At 41.4% G+C, this 16,401-nt stretch overlaps 1 protein-coding gene across 5 annotated transcripts in view; it reads left to right on the top strand.

Annotated features, from left to right (window-relative positions):
* RIPOR2 (RHO family interacting cell polarization regulator 2) overlaps window positions 1-15,881 on the top strand; it is a 146,893-nt gene extending 131,012 nt beyond the window's left edge. For all 5 annotated transcript variants that reach the window (XM_060774914.2, XM_060774919.2, XM_067467487.1 and 2 more), the window contains 8 exons: window positions 383-551; window positions 1,390-1,525; window positions 2,843-3,004; window positions 5,074-5,232; window positions 7,174-7,382; window positions 9,524-9,607; window positions 11,639-11,729; window positions 13,384-15,881. In XM_060774914.2, coding sequence (XP_060630897.2) covers window positions 383-551; window positions 1,390-1,525; window positions 2,843-3,004; window positions 5,074-5,232; window positions 7,174-7,382; window positions 9,524-9,607; window positions 11,639-11,729; window positions 13,384-13,484 — 1,111 coding nt within the window. In that variant the 3' untranslated portion in view covers window positions 13,485-15,881. The remainder of the gene's footprint in view (window positions 1-382; window positions 552-1,389; window positions 1,526-2,842; window positions 3,005-5,073; window positions 5,233-7,173; window positions 7,383-9,523; window positions 9,608-11,638; window positions 11,730-13,383) is intronic.
* Window positions 15,882-16,401: the final 520 nt, after the last annotated feature.

Here is a 16,401-nt window from a genome sequence, read left to right on the forward strand (position 1 = left end):
TAGGCTTTTAAATTATTTTTTTGAGAGCTCTTTTCCCACCCCTAAAAAAGTTCCCTTCTTTTAAGAAAGCGAGTTCCAGGGAAGGCTGATTTCAAAGCATTCGTAGCAAGAGCGCATTACAAAAGAGATATTGTTTCGGAGAAACAACTAGGCCACTGTGGAAGCAATATATCCTTTTAATGTGGACATTTATTTGGCACTTGCTGCCTTGTGCTGTTGCCAATTTGAGATATGATGTATTCATTAAAAGGTTTCTGGCCTACCAGGGGCTGTTTGGTTACAGGCCGGTGCTTTCAACAATTCCTCTTTTGCATAACGTTAGCCCTGTTGAGACTACATAAAAAGAAAATCAAATCACTCACTTACCTCCTGGCATGAACAGTTACAGGTCAGAACACCCAGAAGCCAGAGGGCATCTCAGCGAAGCATTGACGGAAGACACGGGAGTCGGCACCAGTGTGGCTGGAAGCCCTCTTCCGCTGACCACAGGGAACGAAAGCCTGGATGTCACTATTGTCAAGCACTTGCAGTATTGCACACAGCTGGTACAGGTATCGTCTTGGTTACACTTCTAAAAATATAGGTTGAGTATCCCTTATCTCAAATGCCAAGTGTTTTGGATTTTGGGGGATTTTGAAATACATGTATTTCATGACCTCTGGTGACACAATGGATTAAACTCTTGTCCTAGCTGAACTCCTCACCTAAAGGTTGGCAGTTCGAATCCACGAGAGGGGGTGAGCTCCCATCTGTTAGTTCCAGCTTCCCATGCATAGACATGAGAGAAGCTTCCCACAAGATGGTAACACATCTGAGCATTCCCCCGGCAACATCCTTGCAAGTGGCCAATTCTCTCACACCAGAAGTGACTTGCAGTTTCTCAAGTCACTTCTGACACAATAAAAAAATATATGCATACATAATTAGATAACTTAGCAATAGAAGTCAAATCTAAATACAGACCCTGTCAAAAGCAGAAAAAAAAACATGAGTAACAAACTTGATTTTTATAAAACTTGAGAGAACCATTTTCTAGGAATCTCTAGGTCCTTGAGTGTCTTGAGAACTGGAGAACCTACAAATGCCTAAGATGAATAATCTCTAGGAATCTCTAGGTTATCCGGCACAACTCAGTTGTTAACTTTCATTTGAAGCTGACCATAGAATTGCACTGGATGATGTTGAAAGTCCTAGAGAAAACATATTAATCAAATCTGTAAATAATCAAATCCCCAAAACCCACAAACGAGAAGGGCATACCATACACTTTATACACATAGCCTGAAGATAATTTTATACAATATGTTTAAATATTTTTTACATGAAACCAGTTTTTTCTTTTGTATTATTTATATATTTAATTTTGTTCTTTCTTGGTTGTGTAACTAGCAAATTGTGTTCTCCAACAAAACGCCATTTCTAACAAGATACCTCCTAGACAAGCTGACCCAACAAATTCTAGTGATTGAGAGTCTAGCAGAGCTCAGCAATGAGAATATTGGGAATTTCAGACCTATAACTGAAGGTAAGAAATGGCACAGCCAGTTTGTATAGGAAAACGAAATATATATGTTTACATATTCCTTTAAAAATGCAATATAGTTCTGTAGATGGTTTACTCAGTAGCATGTTTGGTGAAAATGGGGCCTAAATACACTAGAGGCACCAGATTAGGCCCCACTCCAGATTAGCCCAGATTGGTCCCTGGGCTAATCTGGAGTGTTATGTTCCAAATCAGCCCCATGATAAGTTAGACTACCAGTTCCTCCAGTCACTGTGGAGGTGGGAAGAAGTCCTCCTGACAATGTAGCAGAGCCAAACCTGGTTCAGTTCCATTAGACATTCACCCTTAATGCCCCCCTCCCATTCTCATTATCACAGCAGTCAGCGAGAGGAACATGGGTCAACCATCGTTCATCTCCTGGGGGTGCCAGGACAATGCAGGAGAGGGGGAAGAGGAGGAACAGAATCATAGAGTGGGAAAAGACCACGTGAGCCATTTAGTCCAACCCCCTGCCAGACAGAAAAAGCACAATCAAAGTACTCCTGACAAATGGCCATCCAGACTCTGTTTAAAAGCCTCCAAAGAATGAGCTTCCACCACCTCCAAAGAATGAGCTTTCCCCTTCCTTCTCCTGTCACCCCACTGTCCTGGCCAATGTCACTGCAGGCAACAAGTGACAGATGTGTCTGATGGTCACCACAATTTACAAGAATGGAAGGGGAACCGTGAATGTCATCCTGTGTCCCTGGACTACCCCCCCCCCCTCTGTATTTAAAATCTATTTTTGAGGCTGAAAACCCCTAAAGACTTTATTCTTGATGTTAATTCTGACTATATGAGATTGGTTGTCAGAACTGAATGTTGAGGCAGCTCCGTAAATCTTGTCAATTCTTTTTCTGTCATATTAACAGGCTCAAAGTAAACTGGACAATTTCTCTGTGCCACCTTCCTCTGCCTTCTGCCTTGTCTGGTGAAAACCAGCATCTTTGCAGAGCTGGTGGTTCTTCTACAACAGAATCTCTTCCTCTCACATTTATTATTTAACTTATGTTTGTCAGTATACATGGCAATTAAATTTTTGACACTTATCAAACTACAAAACAAATTTAGTGTCACTGTTTGAATTTTCACTCTATCAAACAAATGCAGCTCTTTTCAGGTCTCAGGCAGAATTGGCATATTCTGCCCATTTTCCTTCAGTATTGTTCCCCATATTTTTTTTCCTTTGGTTTTGCAAATGCTGCCCAACTGTGTTTAGCCTTTTAGACTACTCTGTTTTATCTCTCTTCCTAATATGAAAGCAGTGTCAATCTCTTTCATGACTTCTCCCTTCACCAGCTATTCCAGATTTTCAGAAAAGGATCTCTCTGCTTTCCTTCTGGAATAAATGTACCAGTTCTTCTGGGTTGTATCACACTTCTGCAGACAAAATGATCAAACAACTTGATGCCAGCTTTGGTACAACGGTGAATGATGAGTGCCCAGGACTCGCAGAAACAGGTGCAGTTCTCAACCATTTTTCTGTCTTAGCAATAGAGTGTATATCAATATAGAGGGGCATGATCTTTTTGTATTAAAATATTTTTACCATTGTGAAGTATATCCCCTAAGACAATTTAATCAAGTTCATTTGAGGTTCAAACATTTGTTTGGGTAATCATTTATTGACTATCATATTTGTTAGATACAAATTGACAGTCTGTTCTTATATCTCCTACTTTAGTATCTTTATAGAATAGTGGTTCTCAACCTGTGGTCCGTGGACCACCAGTGGTCCTCAAGAACTAAATATGGTCTGTGGCCTCACTATTACTACAACGTTGCAACAAGAATGACTGGTCTCGCGAAATCCTCTTAAGTCTTAAAGGGTTTCTGCTGTGGGTGAGCAGATGGTGACTACTGGGTGGCATATGTTTTGTATCTGAAACTAGAGCTGATATGGTCTATCCAATGCAATTTTTTGAATCAGCACCACAAATAACCAACCGAACCTAAAGTTGACCAAAAACCGATTCATAACGCTTTTGATAATAATGTTGGAGAGTCGTCCCTGGTCAAAGTGGTCCCTGATCAAAAAAAGGTTGAGAACTACTGTTATAGAAAGATAAGTTTCACATACAATTCAATTTACCCTGAAACAAATTGTTACATTTTGATGAGTTCTATCTATTCCAGTAATCCATATATTTTTGCTTCTGCCCCTTGATGCTATTGGCGACGTGCTGTGTGGCCTAGTGTGTCATCTACTGTCCTAAGGCTGTTTTTGAGACCTCCTTTAAAATATTGCAATTTTAAAAGAAAGTATGCTAAAAGTTCTCTCCATACCACAGATATTGAGGGGGGAGTTTTGGAGGAGAAAAATAAGAAGATGCTTTAAAAATTAATAATTTAAATGTTGAGGGCTGTAGCCCTCTGAGGCTTTTCAGAAGACCAAATGACCTCTAATGTATGTATATGTTGAAGAAAGAGTTGGAAGTATGTGTTCAATGATGTTCAAACTGTTGGTTCCTGGATTGATTCTGGTCAGTGAGTCATTGGACGCCAACCTGCAGAGAATTTCCAGGAAAGAAATAGTTGCAATCAATGGGCACAAGAATGGTACTTCTTCCTCACACATTGGAAACAAATTGCTCATTGGGTTGCTGTGAGTTTTCTGGGCTGTATGGCCATGTTCCAGAAGCATTCTCTCCTGATGTTCTGCCCACATCTATGGCAGGCATCCTCAGAGGTTGTGAGGTCTATTGAAAACTAAGCAAGTGGGGTTTATATATCTGTGAAATGTCCTAGGTGGAAGAAAGAGCTCTTGTCTTTTTGAGGCAAGTATGAATGTTGCAAATGGTCAGCTTGATTAGCATTGAAGAGCTTTGCAGTTTCAAAGACTGGCTGAATCCTGCCTGCGGTAATCCTTTGTTGGGAGGTGTTAGCTGACCTTGATTATTTCATGTCTGGAATTCCCCCCTTTTTATTGTTGCTCTTTATTTACTGTCCTGATTTTGGATTTTTAAAAACTACTGGTAGCCAGATTGTGTTCATTTTCATGGTTTCCCCCTTTCTGTTGAAATTGTCTACATACTTGTGGATTTCAATGGCTAACACCTCCCAACAAAAGATTCCATCTGGCAGGAATAAGCCAGTCTTTGAAACTACAAGGCCACTCAATGCTAATCAAGCTGGCCAATTGCGACATTCACACTTGCCTCAAGCAGACAACAGTTCTTTCTCCTACGCTGGACATTCCACAGATATATAAACCTCACTATCCTGGTTTCCAACAGACCTCTCAACGTCCGAGGATGCCTGCCATAGATGTGGGTGAAAGGAGAGAATGCTTCTGGAACATGGCCATACAACCCAGAAAACTCACAGCAACCCAGTGATTCTGGCCATGAAAGCCTTTGACAATAAATTGCTGATTCTCCACAATCTAGAAGCACTTATTTGTAGAACGTTTGGCACTTCCTAAAACTTTATAAACAAATGGTACTTTCATATGTTGTCTCCATTCATTTTATCATCCTTAATAATGGGCAACTCAGAACTAATTTCTTCTTCTATGTTCTCATACACAGTGTTTAAAACATTGGTATCACATATTGTGGACCGCACCGAGCCTGTTCTCTCCTCCAGTCTGTCCTTGGAAGTCATAACAGTCTTTCAGTATTACAGCTATTTTGCCAACAAAAATGTTAGTGATCTGGCGAATTATTTGCTTCAACTTGCCAGAGAAGGTAAGGAAGTTAATATGATTCTCAAAACAGCTTACTCATACTCTTTTAGGAAGCCTGGGGCAAGGGGTTAGCCTACAGTGGCGGGAAGTTGTGTTTTACTCTAATATTTGCAATTCAGTGAATGTATTTGCTATGAGATAAGGTGACAAATAGACCAAATGGCACCTATAGATCACATTACTGGGAACAAACTGGAGCTCACTTGGATATCTTTTTCCAAGTTCTTGCAGGATTTTGTGCACATTAATTCTCATACAAATCATACAGGGGGTGCTACTGTTATGTTTAATTCTGTTTTAATGTTTGCATATTTGTATATTTTAAATGGTGTGGTGATGCGTTTAATGTAAACTGCTTGAGTCGCCTCTGGGAGAGAAAAAATGAGGTATAAATAATAATAATAATACAACAACAACAACAATCATGTTAAAAAACAAAGTATGGATTGTCAATGTTGCAATCCCAGGCGACAGCAGGATTGAAGAGAAACAACTGGAAAAGCTGACACTATACAAGGATTTAAAGATCGAACTGCAAAGACTCTGGCACAAGCCAGTAAAGGTGGTCCCTGTGGGTGCAGTGCCTATAGACTATGGCCTGCACTTAAACACAATTGGCGCTGACGAAATTACCATCTGCCAGCTGCAGAAGGCCACCTTACTGGGATCTGCACGCATCATTCGTCGATACATCACACAGTCCTAGACACTTGGGAAGGGTCTGATGTATGATCCAATACAACAGCCGGCAAAGTGATCTTGTCTGCTGTGGATTCATCTTGTTGTGTTCAAATAATAATAATAATAATAATAATAATAATAATAATAATAATGGTGGTGGTCCCAGTGGTGATTGGCACACTGGGTGCAGTGCCTAAAGACCTTGTCCTGCACTTAAACACAATCGGCACTGACAAAATTACCATCTGTCAGCTGCAAAAGGCCACCCTACTCAGATCTGCACACATTATTTGCTGATACATCACACAGTCCTAGACTCTTAGGAAGGATCTAATAGAACATCCAGCATAGTGCTCATGTTTGCTGTGTACTAATCTTGTTGTGTTTCAAATAATAATAATAATAATAATAATAATAATAATAATAATTTACAAACATCCCAAACCACACCTACAAAATAAGCAATATGTGGGTGTATACCATAAGCAGAAAACAAGGCACCCATTTCAAAAATGCCAGCAGAATAGCTAGTTTTTATATTATTGTTGGTATTTATTGTTTTTAGAACATAATACTATTAGGCCAAGAAAAAAGTATGTGTAGACTCGGAAACGACTGGACTTCATGTCAGGGGAAAACCTTTATCTTTACCTACACATGCATTTAACAGTAAATTATGCCCTGCCCTGGTTCTCTCCATGCCTATTGACCTTCAAGCTAGGACTGGACAGCTTATAGCCCTCCTGATGTTGTTAGATTATGGTTCCCATCATTAGTCAACATGTTCATTTATGAGGAACAATGGGAAATGCAGTGTGGTAACACCTGGAGAATGTCAGATTGCCGACATCTGCTTTGGGTCTTCTCAAACCAGAATTTCTGGCTGTAAATCCAAAAGATTTGCTTGCTCCAGGTGATAGCATGAACCTATAATGTTTAAAAACACCATATAAAGAGTCATGAGGCTGTGGTATCAATCCATCATGCAGGTTTTTCTGGAACATCCTTCCCCAACTTACCCTTCTCCTTATATACTGGACTGCAACTCTCATTATCCCTTACCAACATAAGCAATGTGCTAGCTGGGATAATGCAAGTTGTATTTCAGTAGATCTGGAAGGAACCAGGGTGTGGAAACATTTCAAAACTTTACAAGGCCAACATGCAAAATGCTTTTTAAAGGTCTTGGAGTGATAATCTGTGAGTTTGTGGAATAAGACATACTGTTGAAATGTCTGGGTTTTTTTGTTTGTTTGTTTAGCTCTAATGGTTCAGACTCTACAGTCCTTAAGAGATGAAAAGGTCTTGCAGAATAAAGCCGCCTTAACCTCCATCAGCCTCCCACCGCAGCAGGAAGTGCTGAAGTCTTTGGCTCTGCTCCTACTGACTGAAAACAAGAGGGAGATCCAGGAGGCTGTGGTGTCAATACTGTCAGCTGCAGCAGCAGAAGACAAGCAATTCAGGGAAAAGGTAGGTGGGAGGAAGAACTGTGTGTACTATGGCAGAAGTGCTAGGCTTCCTCAGAACTCCCTCCTAAGGGAGACCAGGATGGGCCCATCCCTGCTGGCTTTACACTGGCGGGTCAGGACCTTCTTTTGCCAACAGGCATTTGGGGAAGGGTATGAGGTATGCTTTAGTGAGGTTGGGTGGGATTAGATGGGCGTTTAAAGGCCATTTTAAGTGTATGTATTATATTTAAATTTTGTTTTTACCACACTTACTTTTTTTAAAAAAAAACTTTTGTATTGCATTTTATGATTATGATTAATAATAATAATAATAATAATAATAATAATAATAATAATAATAATAATCGTGAGCATTTCTGTGGGACTGTTGCAATATCTTGGTGGGAAGATTCACCCTGCAGCATATATGCAGCTCCCCCATTTCATCCTGCAGTGGATTTTCCCCAGATAAACTTCTTTTCATGTAAGGAGGCACTGCTGCAAGTGTAGGCCCTTCCATGCAGCCATATAACCCAGAATATAAAGGCAGAAAATCCCACAATATCTGCTCTGAACTGGGTTATCTGAGACCACACTGCCACATGATCCAGTACAAAGCAGATTCTATTCAGCCGTGTGGAAGGGGTCTGTTTCATCTGTCTATTGAGGGTAATCCACTGGACAGATTGGTTTTTTTATTGTTGCCTGGTTCATTATGTTGTTTTTAAAAGCTTTTTCTAATCAGCTTGTTTATTAATAATGACTTATGGATGTGCAACCTTGAGGTTCACAGCTGTAACTTATCTGCATTCACAATCTCTTTGTACCCACACTCATGGCACTATTGTTATGATCATAACTGCCCCACCAAACCTACTTTACCAGCATCTGCTGCTCGGAGAGAAAGGGTCCTTCTACTGGTGACTGGGATACAAGGAGGATGTTTTCACACATCTTCAGCCAAGCATTGAGGCTGTGGCAATAGGAAGCAGGGCTCCTTGTGAACTTCTCTATCGTTCCTTGCTGATTGGTGGGAGGAGATGGAAATCTCACCCAACTGAATGGTGTGGCTGATACCAAGTTTACATTGGAGAGCCAGGTTGGATGATGCTACACAGTTATGCACGCATGCTTAGAAGCCTAAGTAGAATTCCTGCCAATAATAATACCTATGAGTTGCTGTGAGTTTTCTAGGCTGTATGGCCATGTTCCAGAAGCATTTTCTCCTGACGTTTCATCCACATACATGGCAGTCATCCTCAGAGGTTGTGAGGTCTGTTGGAAACTAGGCAAGTGGGTTTTATATATCTGTGAAATGTGCAGGGTGGAAGAAAGAACTCTTGTCTGCTTGAGGCAAGTGTGAATGTTGCAATTTGCCACCTTGGTTAGCATTTAATGCACTTTACCCACTCCCTCGGCCCTATGTGACTTCATTGCACTAGCCCTGGCCCAGCCCTTTCATAACTGTCTAAGCCCACTTTGAAATTCTGCCCATTGGTAGTTTAATTTTGCATGATGAAATAGTTTTGGAACTGTTTTTTAAATAGATTGTTTTAATAGTATTATGTTTATGTATCATAATGGCTACTCTGTACATTCTGTGTTGGTCTGCTTGAGGCAAATGTGTATGTTGCAATTGGCCACCTTGATTAGCATTTAATGGCTTTGCAGCTTCAAAACCTGGCTGCTTCCTGCCTGGGGGATCCTTTGTTGGGAGTTGTTAGCTGGTGAACAAAATCTGGTTACCAGTATTTAAAAACTCTAAAATCAGGACAGTAAATAAAGAACAACACTAAAAAACAGGGGAATTCCAGACAGGAAACAATAAGGGCCAGCTAACACCTCACAACCTTTGAGGATGCCTGCCATAGATGTGGGTGAAATGTCAGGAGAGAATGCTTCTGGAACATGGCCATACAAAATCTGAAACGCAAATCTGAAATGCAAATTCCTTCTGGTCCCAAGCATTTAGGATAATTAAGACTCAGCATGTATCTGATTCATAGATCTGCTTTATCCAATCCTATGATGTAGTGACTCTCCCAGATCTGGCATACACGGCTTAGTTACTATACTCTTGTTTAGCCACCTTTTTGATGAACTATAGTTGCTCCTGCTGCCGCCACCATCTCCTCCTCCTCACATCCCCTCTTTTTCTTTCAGGCTTTAATATATTACTGTGAAACGCTTGCACAGCCCAACCTCCACCTCCAGAAGGCAGCTTGCCTGGCTCTGAAATGCCTCCAGGTAAACCTCTCTGCTTCTTTACTTTCCCACGGCCAACAAAAGGCTCACCAGCAGCGAGACTTTCAATAGCCCCTCTTGAGCAAACAGCAACAAGAAACCCATTTGCCTTTACCATCCTATATTATATTACTATACAAAAGCAGGCCGGCATTTTAAATGTAATAATTTAGGAGTTTAAAATATCCCCAGAATGGGTATGATGGACTATGCCTGAGACTTTTGTCACATTAAGAGCCACACTTGGACTTAACTTTAATGACTGTAGCAGTGCTTATATAGCAGGGCAAAAAACACCAGTATGTTCTTCATATATGTGCAAACATAGGAAGAAAAGGGAAGCTGTCCTATATGTTATTGTGACAAGAGTTGCTTTTCCTTCTATATTTGGACTCAGATAAGTTCTAGTCACTGTTATATTGTTGCTTTGCGCTTTCAAAATAAAGTATAAAGAAGAGTGAGGTGCTTTGGATCCAAATCTGGTCCTCCTGGGATCCCAATTTGGACTTCTCATGTTCTAGGAAAGATATTTCCCATAATGCTACCCACAGTTCCACTTCCCTGCGAAGCCATCATTTAATGTGTGCCAGCTTTTGAGTCTTATTTTCCTCTCTAGACACTTGAAACACCTCTCTTGAGGCTTACTCCAAAGGGGACTCTGCTGCACTCTCAAACAAGTCTTGCTATCACTTTTTTCTAATATTCAGGTCTGATTTGATTAATCTGTAGAAGTTCTTTTTAATATTCAGGTGTAATCTGATTAATCTGGAACTAGGGATCTTTTAAATTCTAATAGGGTCTACGATCTACACTGGGATGCCTAATGCATGTCTCCTCCCAGAGGCAAGTTCTTTCTAGAGTTGCCCAGTTCTTCCATGCCAGACTCTGAGTCAAGGCACTTCGAGACTCCTATGTGCATTTTCAACAGTGATTTCCCAGGTCACTCTTAGTAGACACCTTCACTCCAAGCACCCCTAAAATACAAGAAATAAGTCAACGTCTGACTGGAGCTGTGTGTTGGTGGCTGCCACCTTCTCTAGTAATAACATGTGAATGAAGTGAGTGGTCAGTACAGCATATCACAATTGGCTTGTGTTGCCAGTTACACAGGATAATTTTGTGAGAAATTTGACACTATAGGATCTTGGGCAAAGTGTTTAGTAAGTTTTGTCCAGTGGCCTTTTATTTTAGTAATTGCTTTACTTCAATTTGAATAGCCCTTTCTTGATATAGTAAAGCTTTCAAGCAAAGTTACACAACTCTTAGAGTTGGACACATTGTGCTTCTGCAGCCTGAGTGAAGTCATGGCACATCCTACATTGGAGGTGGGCAATTTGAGGCTGCCTATAACCTCCCCTTTTCTCAATTCTGTCCTAGGCAGCTCTGTTACCATGTTGTGCTCCAGGAAGCTTCAAATACACAAATATTGTATTCATAGATCACCCACCTTGGCCATCTTTATAATGCATGCTGTGTTTCTGTTGCCTAGTTTCTATGGACCTGGAGCTATGTTATGACACATACCCATTCTCTTTTGGTTATTGTTGGTATGCTGATTGGGAGAGTTTGTGCATCCTCAACAGGACCTTTGACAACAGCGTGACTTGGAGGGCCATCATCCATGTATATATGTGTTTTCAATTCACCAGAATTGCCATAAGTCAGTCAGCTTGACAGCAGTTAACAGTAACAACCTGAGAGAGCACTACGGCTTTAGAAACCCAGCAGAACTATCTTTTCCTTTTCTGTTTTGTGCATGCTCATTTTGATGCAATGAGCACTACCAAAATAAGTCAGGAATTGTCTTTGAATAGAGGGGCCAGATGTGCACGTACATTCCTTTTCTCTGTGACTCTACTATCTGCTCAATATATGCAAATGGAAGTTAACAGCCTTTCTGGAAGCTCAGGAGCGTTAATAGAATGTATGTTTTTATATACAAAATTGAACAAATGACTGAAAACAGAAAACTGTAGTAGAAACATTGGAATAAGATTTTTAAAACATACCTGCCTTCTTTTCTTTTTGGTACAGGCAACGGAAAGTATTAAAATGCTTGCTACCCTTTGCCAGTCTGATAATGAAGAAATCAGGAAGATAGCCTCCGAAACCCTGCTCTCTCTTGGTAGGTTGACTGTCTTTCTTCCGTCTAGAATAAGACAATATCCATTGTAGAAGAATGGCTTAGGAGGCAGGAAGGAAAGAGAACAGAAAAGCAATAAAGAATGCAAGCAAGGTAGTATTACCACTTTGGGATGGGTCAAAGAACTGTGGCCTTTTGTTGTTCTAGACTGTAGCTGGCAGCATCCCTCACCTTTGATTATGGTATAGAATAGATGATGGAAAGTGAAGTCCAACATCTGTGGCCATAGTTGCTCATCTCTGTTTTAAAGAATCTTACTGACTCTAGTTTTATCATCATGTTTTGATTGTACACTAGCAAGCATGGCCCAATGTTAATTGACCATGAAGGAAAAGCCCAGTATCTAGAGGCTTCCCAGTTGCCTCATTCTTCCATTACAGCAAGTCTCCTGAATTGTATAGCATCCATACAGTTGCATTGCACCTAAGAAAAACCAGCTCTGACAAAGTACACACCTAAAGCAAATCAGTGGCACAATGGGTTAAACCCTTGTGTTGTCAGGACTGCTGACCGAAAGGTTGGCGGTTCAAATCCAGGGAGCTCCTGTCTGTCAGCTCCAGCTTCTCATGTGGGATCATGAGAGAAGCCTCCCACAGGATGGTAAAATATCCGGGCATCCCCTGGGCAATGTCCTTGCAGTTGGCCAATTCTCCCACACCAGAAGCGACTTGCAGTTTCTCAAGTCCCTCCTGACATGGAAAAAAAACTTATCAGAACAATGATTTTACTCTAAAGTAAATCCTGCTATGCCTTTACTCCTCAGGAAATATTTTTCAGGACTGTAGCCTTATGTCAAATTTGTATTTCCAGTGGTGACAATATGAGAATTTATTTCCACAAGTTACGTGGCACAGCAGATGTTTGAGGGCTGGTCTGGTAACATCAGGATACTTTGTTTTCAACGTTGGAAAATAGTAGGAGATGCCACTGAACCGTTTTGAAAAAGCAGGATTCTCTCTTCCTATGAGGAGGAATCCTACTGGCTTAAAGCTACAGTCTCAAGTAGAACCACTCAGTTACAGCATAGTGGTAGGAGCCCCCGGAGGCACTGTGGGTTAAACCCCTGTGCTGGCAGGACTGAAGACCGACAGGTCGCAGGTTCGAATCCGGGGAGAGGTGGATGAACTCCATCTATCAGCTCCAGCTCCTCATGCGGGGACATGAGAGAAGCCTCCCACAAGGATGATAAAAACATCAAAATCATCCAGGCGTCCCCTGGGCAGCGTTCTTGCAGACGGCCAATTCTCTCACACCAGGAGTCACTGACACGACCAAAAAAGCATAGTGGTAAATGAGTGAGCAGCTTCTTTGTTCATTTCTATAAAAATTGAACACCAGGGTCCCATTCTCCATGTCAGGGTTCAATTTTTAAACACACAATGAGTCTTGTAGGCACATTATTTGCAATCAATTGATGATAAAACTTCCCAGGTCAGAGGCATGGCTTCTATACAGCTTGGGACTTAGCACCACGTTTTTTAAGATCTGTGATCTTTACTGTAATGGAAATTGACTGCAGATACTCACAAGAAGGGCAGAAAAACAATAGACATCCTAGAGAAGGGGTTGGCTTTTGAGAGTCACTGGCCTAAAGTTTGTTGTGTTTACTTTGCCTCTCTTTTGTCCTCACTCACAGGGGAAGATGGACGGCTGGCCTATGAACAACTAGATAAATTTCCCCGTGAATTCATTAAAGTTGGTGGACGACGTGCAGCTGAGGTGGCCACAGCTTTTTAAGTTGTGTATTCACGCACAACGTCCTCAATGGTGGACCTTCTTTATCATTATGGTGCTGTCACTGAACTACAGGAATTAAAAAAAATACTCATGTGAAAGATGCTCTGGACATTTAAAACATAATAATTATGGCGGATATAGTTTCTGGGATGCTGCTGCTGACTTTTCCCTGTCGCTTATAGTGAAACTGTCAAAGATTGTGATTATTTGCTTTGGAGTGAAACTATGTGCTCGCTATAAATCAGCCTCAACAAACATGAAAGATGTTTTGATATCGCCACTCAGGCATTTTTAACTGAATTTGGGGTTTGTATTGTCGAAGGCTTTCATGGCCAAAATCTCTGGATTGTTGTAGGTTTTTTGTATGGCCATGTTCTAGAAGCATTCTCTCCTGACGTTTTGCCTGCATCTGTGGCAAGCATCCTCAGAGGTTGTGAGGTCACAACCTCTGAGGATGCCTGCACATTATTTATTTATCGTGTCAGGAGCAAGCAGATATTTGTATTACATTTTTAACAAAACAAACAGACAGACAGACAAAACACAAAGTTTGCAAGCTTGGTAGTTGATTAAATGTCCTTTGACCAGTATCTGGCCACTTGGGGTGCCTCTGGTGTTGCCGCAAGGAGGTCCCCCATTGTGCATGTAGCAGGGCTCAGGTTGCATTGCAGCAGGTGGTCTGTGGTTTGCTCTTCATCTCGTGGTGCCAGAGCGCAGTCTGTTCAGTGCCTTCCAAGTCGTCCAGTTTTCTGTGTGGCCAGGGGGGAGTCTCTCATTTGGTATCAGCCATTGATTGAGGTTCTGGGTTTGAGCCTGCCACTTTTGGACTCTCGCTTGCTGGGGTGTTCCAGCGAGTGTCTCTGTAGATCTTAGAAAACTATTTCTTGATTTAAGTTGTTGACATGCTGGCTGATATCCAAGCAGGGGATGAGCTGGAGATGTTACTGCCTTGGTCCTTTCACTATTGGCTGCTACTTCCCGGCGGATGTCAGTGGTGCAATACTGGCTAAACAGTGTAATTTCTCCAGTGATGTAGGGCGCAGACATCCCGTGATAATGCGGCATGTCTCATTAAGAGCCACATCTACTGTTTTAGCATGGTGAGATGCGTGCCACAGATGCCTGCCACAGATGCAGGAGAGAATGCTTCTAGAGAGCATTCAGGAGAGAATGCTTCTAGAATATGGCCATACAGCCCAAAAAACCTACAACAACCCAATTTGGGGCTTCTTTGTAGGCATTACTGAGGCTTCCCTCAAAACAATCAAGAAGGGACTGGAAAGAAAGCTGAATCGAAATGTTAAAAGCTGTGCTAACTTCCTTATGTGCTCTTCCTCTGTTGCCTTAGTAGCAAACTTGAGCATGAACAGCCCTCAGCTGATGAGCTGCCTCCGGAAACAGCAGGATGTGAACTCCAGGAGGTGTTAATTTTCTGACTCACTTCCAGTTTCCATTCTTGCTTTTTTTCTCTGCCCTCCGCTAATGAACTCTCATTAATCGCAAGGGGTTTTCTTTTCTTGTCAAGCAATTGTGTGGGCTGTGTGAAACAAGTGGAAGGTTAAAGTGTGCTCCTTTTCCCAGAAAGGGCATATGAATGCAATAGATTTTATTACATGAAAGCCCTGGCTCCACTTTTTTGCCTCCAAAATTTGAAGGAGATTGAACTTGTCTGCTGTTATGTATAAAGAATTTTGGAATTGATTTCCATATAGGGGGATATGAGGACAGGGTCTTTGGAACTACTTAGGAGTTCAGGCCATTTTACAAAACCTTCTCCTTCACATAATGTACAATAGTTTGGGTGACAGAGAGCATAGTCCTGTGCAGACTTACTCAGAAATAAATCCTCTCGACTCCAACAAAGCTAATTTCTAGTATGCATGGAACTTCAGGTTGGATGCTTCCTTAAAGCCCTTACTATTACCCTTTAACGTTGTTTGAAAAACAGCTGGTTCCTCTACAGCTGTTGGATTTTCTGGGTGGGGTAAAAGGATTATTCATCACTGTTTTAACACCTGCAAGGTTTAAAGTTGTTTTAAATATATAGTCTAATCGGTTTTTTTCCCTTTGCAAATGCACTGTGAAGACAGTATTTTTGATTGTGAATGTTGCAACACTGTATATAGCTGTATATTTATAAATTATATATAAATTTTCTCCAATTAAAAGTTGTTTGTACAGTCACTCCAAGAGATTTGCTGAAGAAAATGTCTCTTCTAACACGTGAAATGATGCTTTAGTTTTTACAGCACACTGCTCACACGAGCCTGCAGTCTTTCATGGTTGTCTTTTGTACTGACTTTTGGCTTATATTTGCCTTCTAGTTTTGTGGTATTTGTACTTTGCATATTTACTGCTACTTTTAAGTTATAATAAAGATTATTTTGAATTACTAAATGAAGGAAGCATCGGTTTCTTACAATCCCATCGCCTTTCTCAGGTCTTAAAATAGCTGTTGCACTGGAACTTCCAGCAGCCCCTTGCCAGCAGTCAATGATGATGCATGCTGGGAACTGCAGTCCAACATTGGAGGACCTCATCATTCCTACCATCTTATAGTAAGACTAAACACATGACCCTTCAGATGTTGCTGGACTCTTAACTCCTGATAATTATTTACTTACTTAAGGCAATCCCTGGTATCCCGAGGATGATAGTCCTCCAAGCATAGTGTCTTGGCGGTGGGTTCGTAGGTGGCTGTGGAGCCCTATACTTGGTCCACATATTCTCCCACAGTGAGGACATCGGTTTCCAGGTGGAAGGTGGTCCCGGTCAGGGTTTGATGCACCTTCCTCTTGGCATGTTTCTCCCTTTCGCCCTCCATTCATGCCTCTTTGAATTCTATAGCACTGCTGGTCACAGCTGACCTTCAGTTAGTCCTCAAGAGCCAGGGCTTCCCAGTTCTCGGTGTCTATGC

The sequence above is a fragment of the Anolis sagrei genome, chromosome 4 (genome assembly GCF_037176765.1).
Source record: "Anolis sagrei isolate rAnoSag1 chromosome 4, rAnoSag1.mat, whole genome shotgun sequence".
Classification (NCBI taxonomy): domain Eukaryota; kingdom Metazoa; phylum Chordata; class Lepidosauria; order Squamata; family Dactyloidae; genus Anolis; species Anolis sagrei.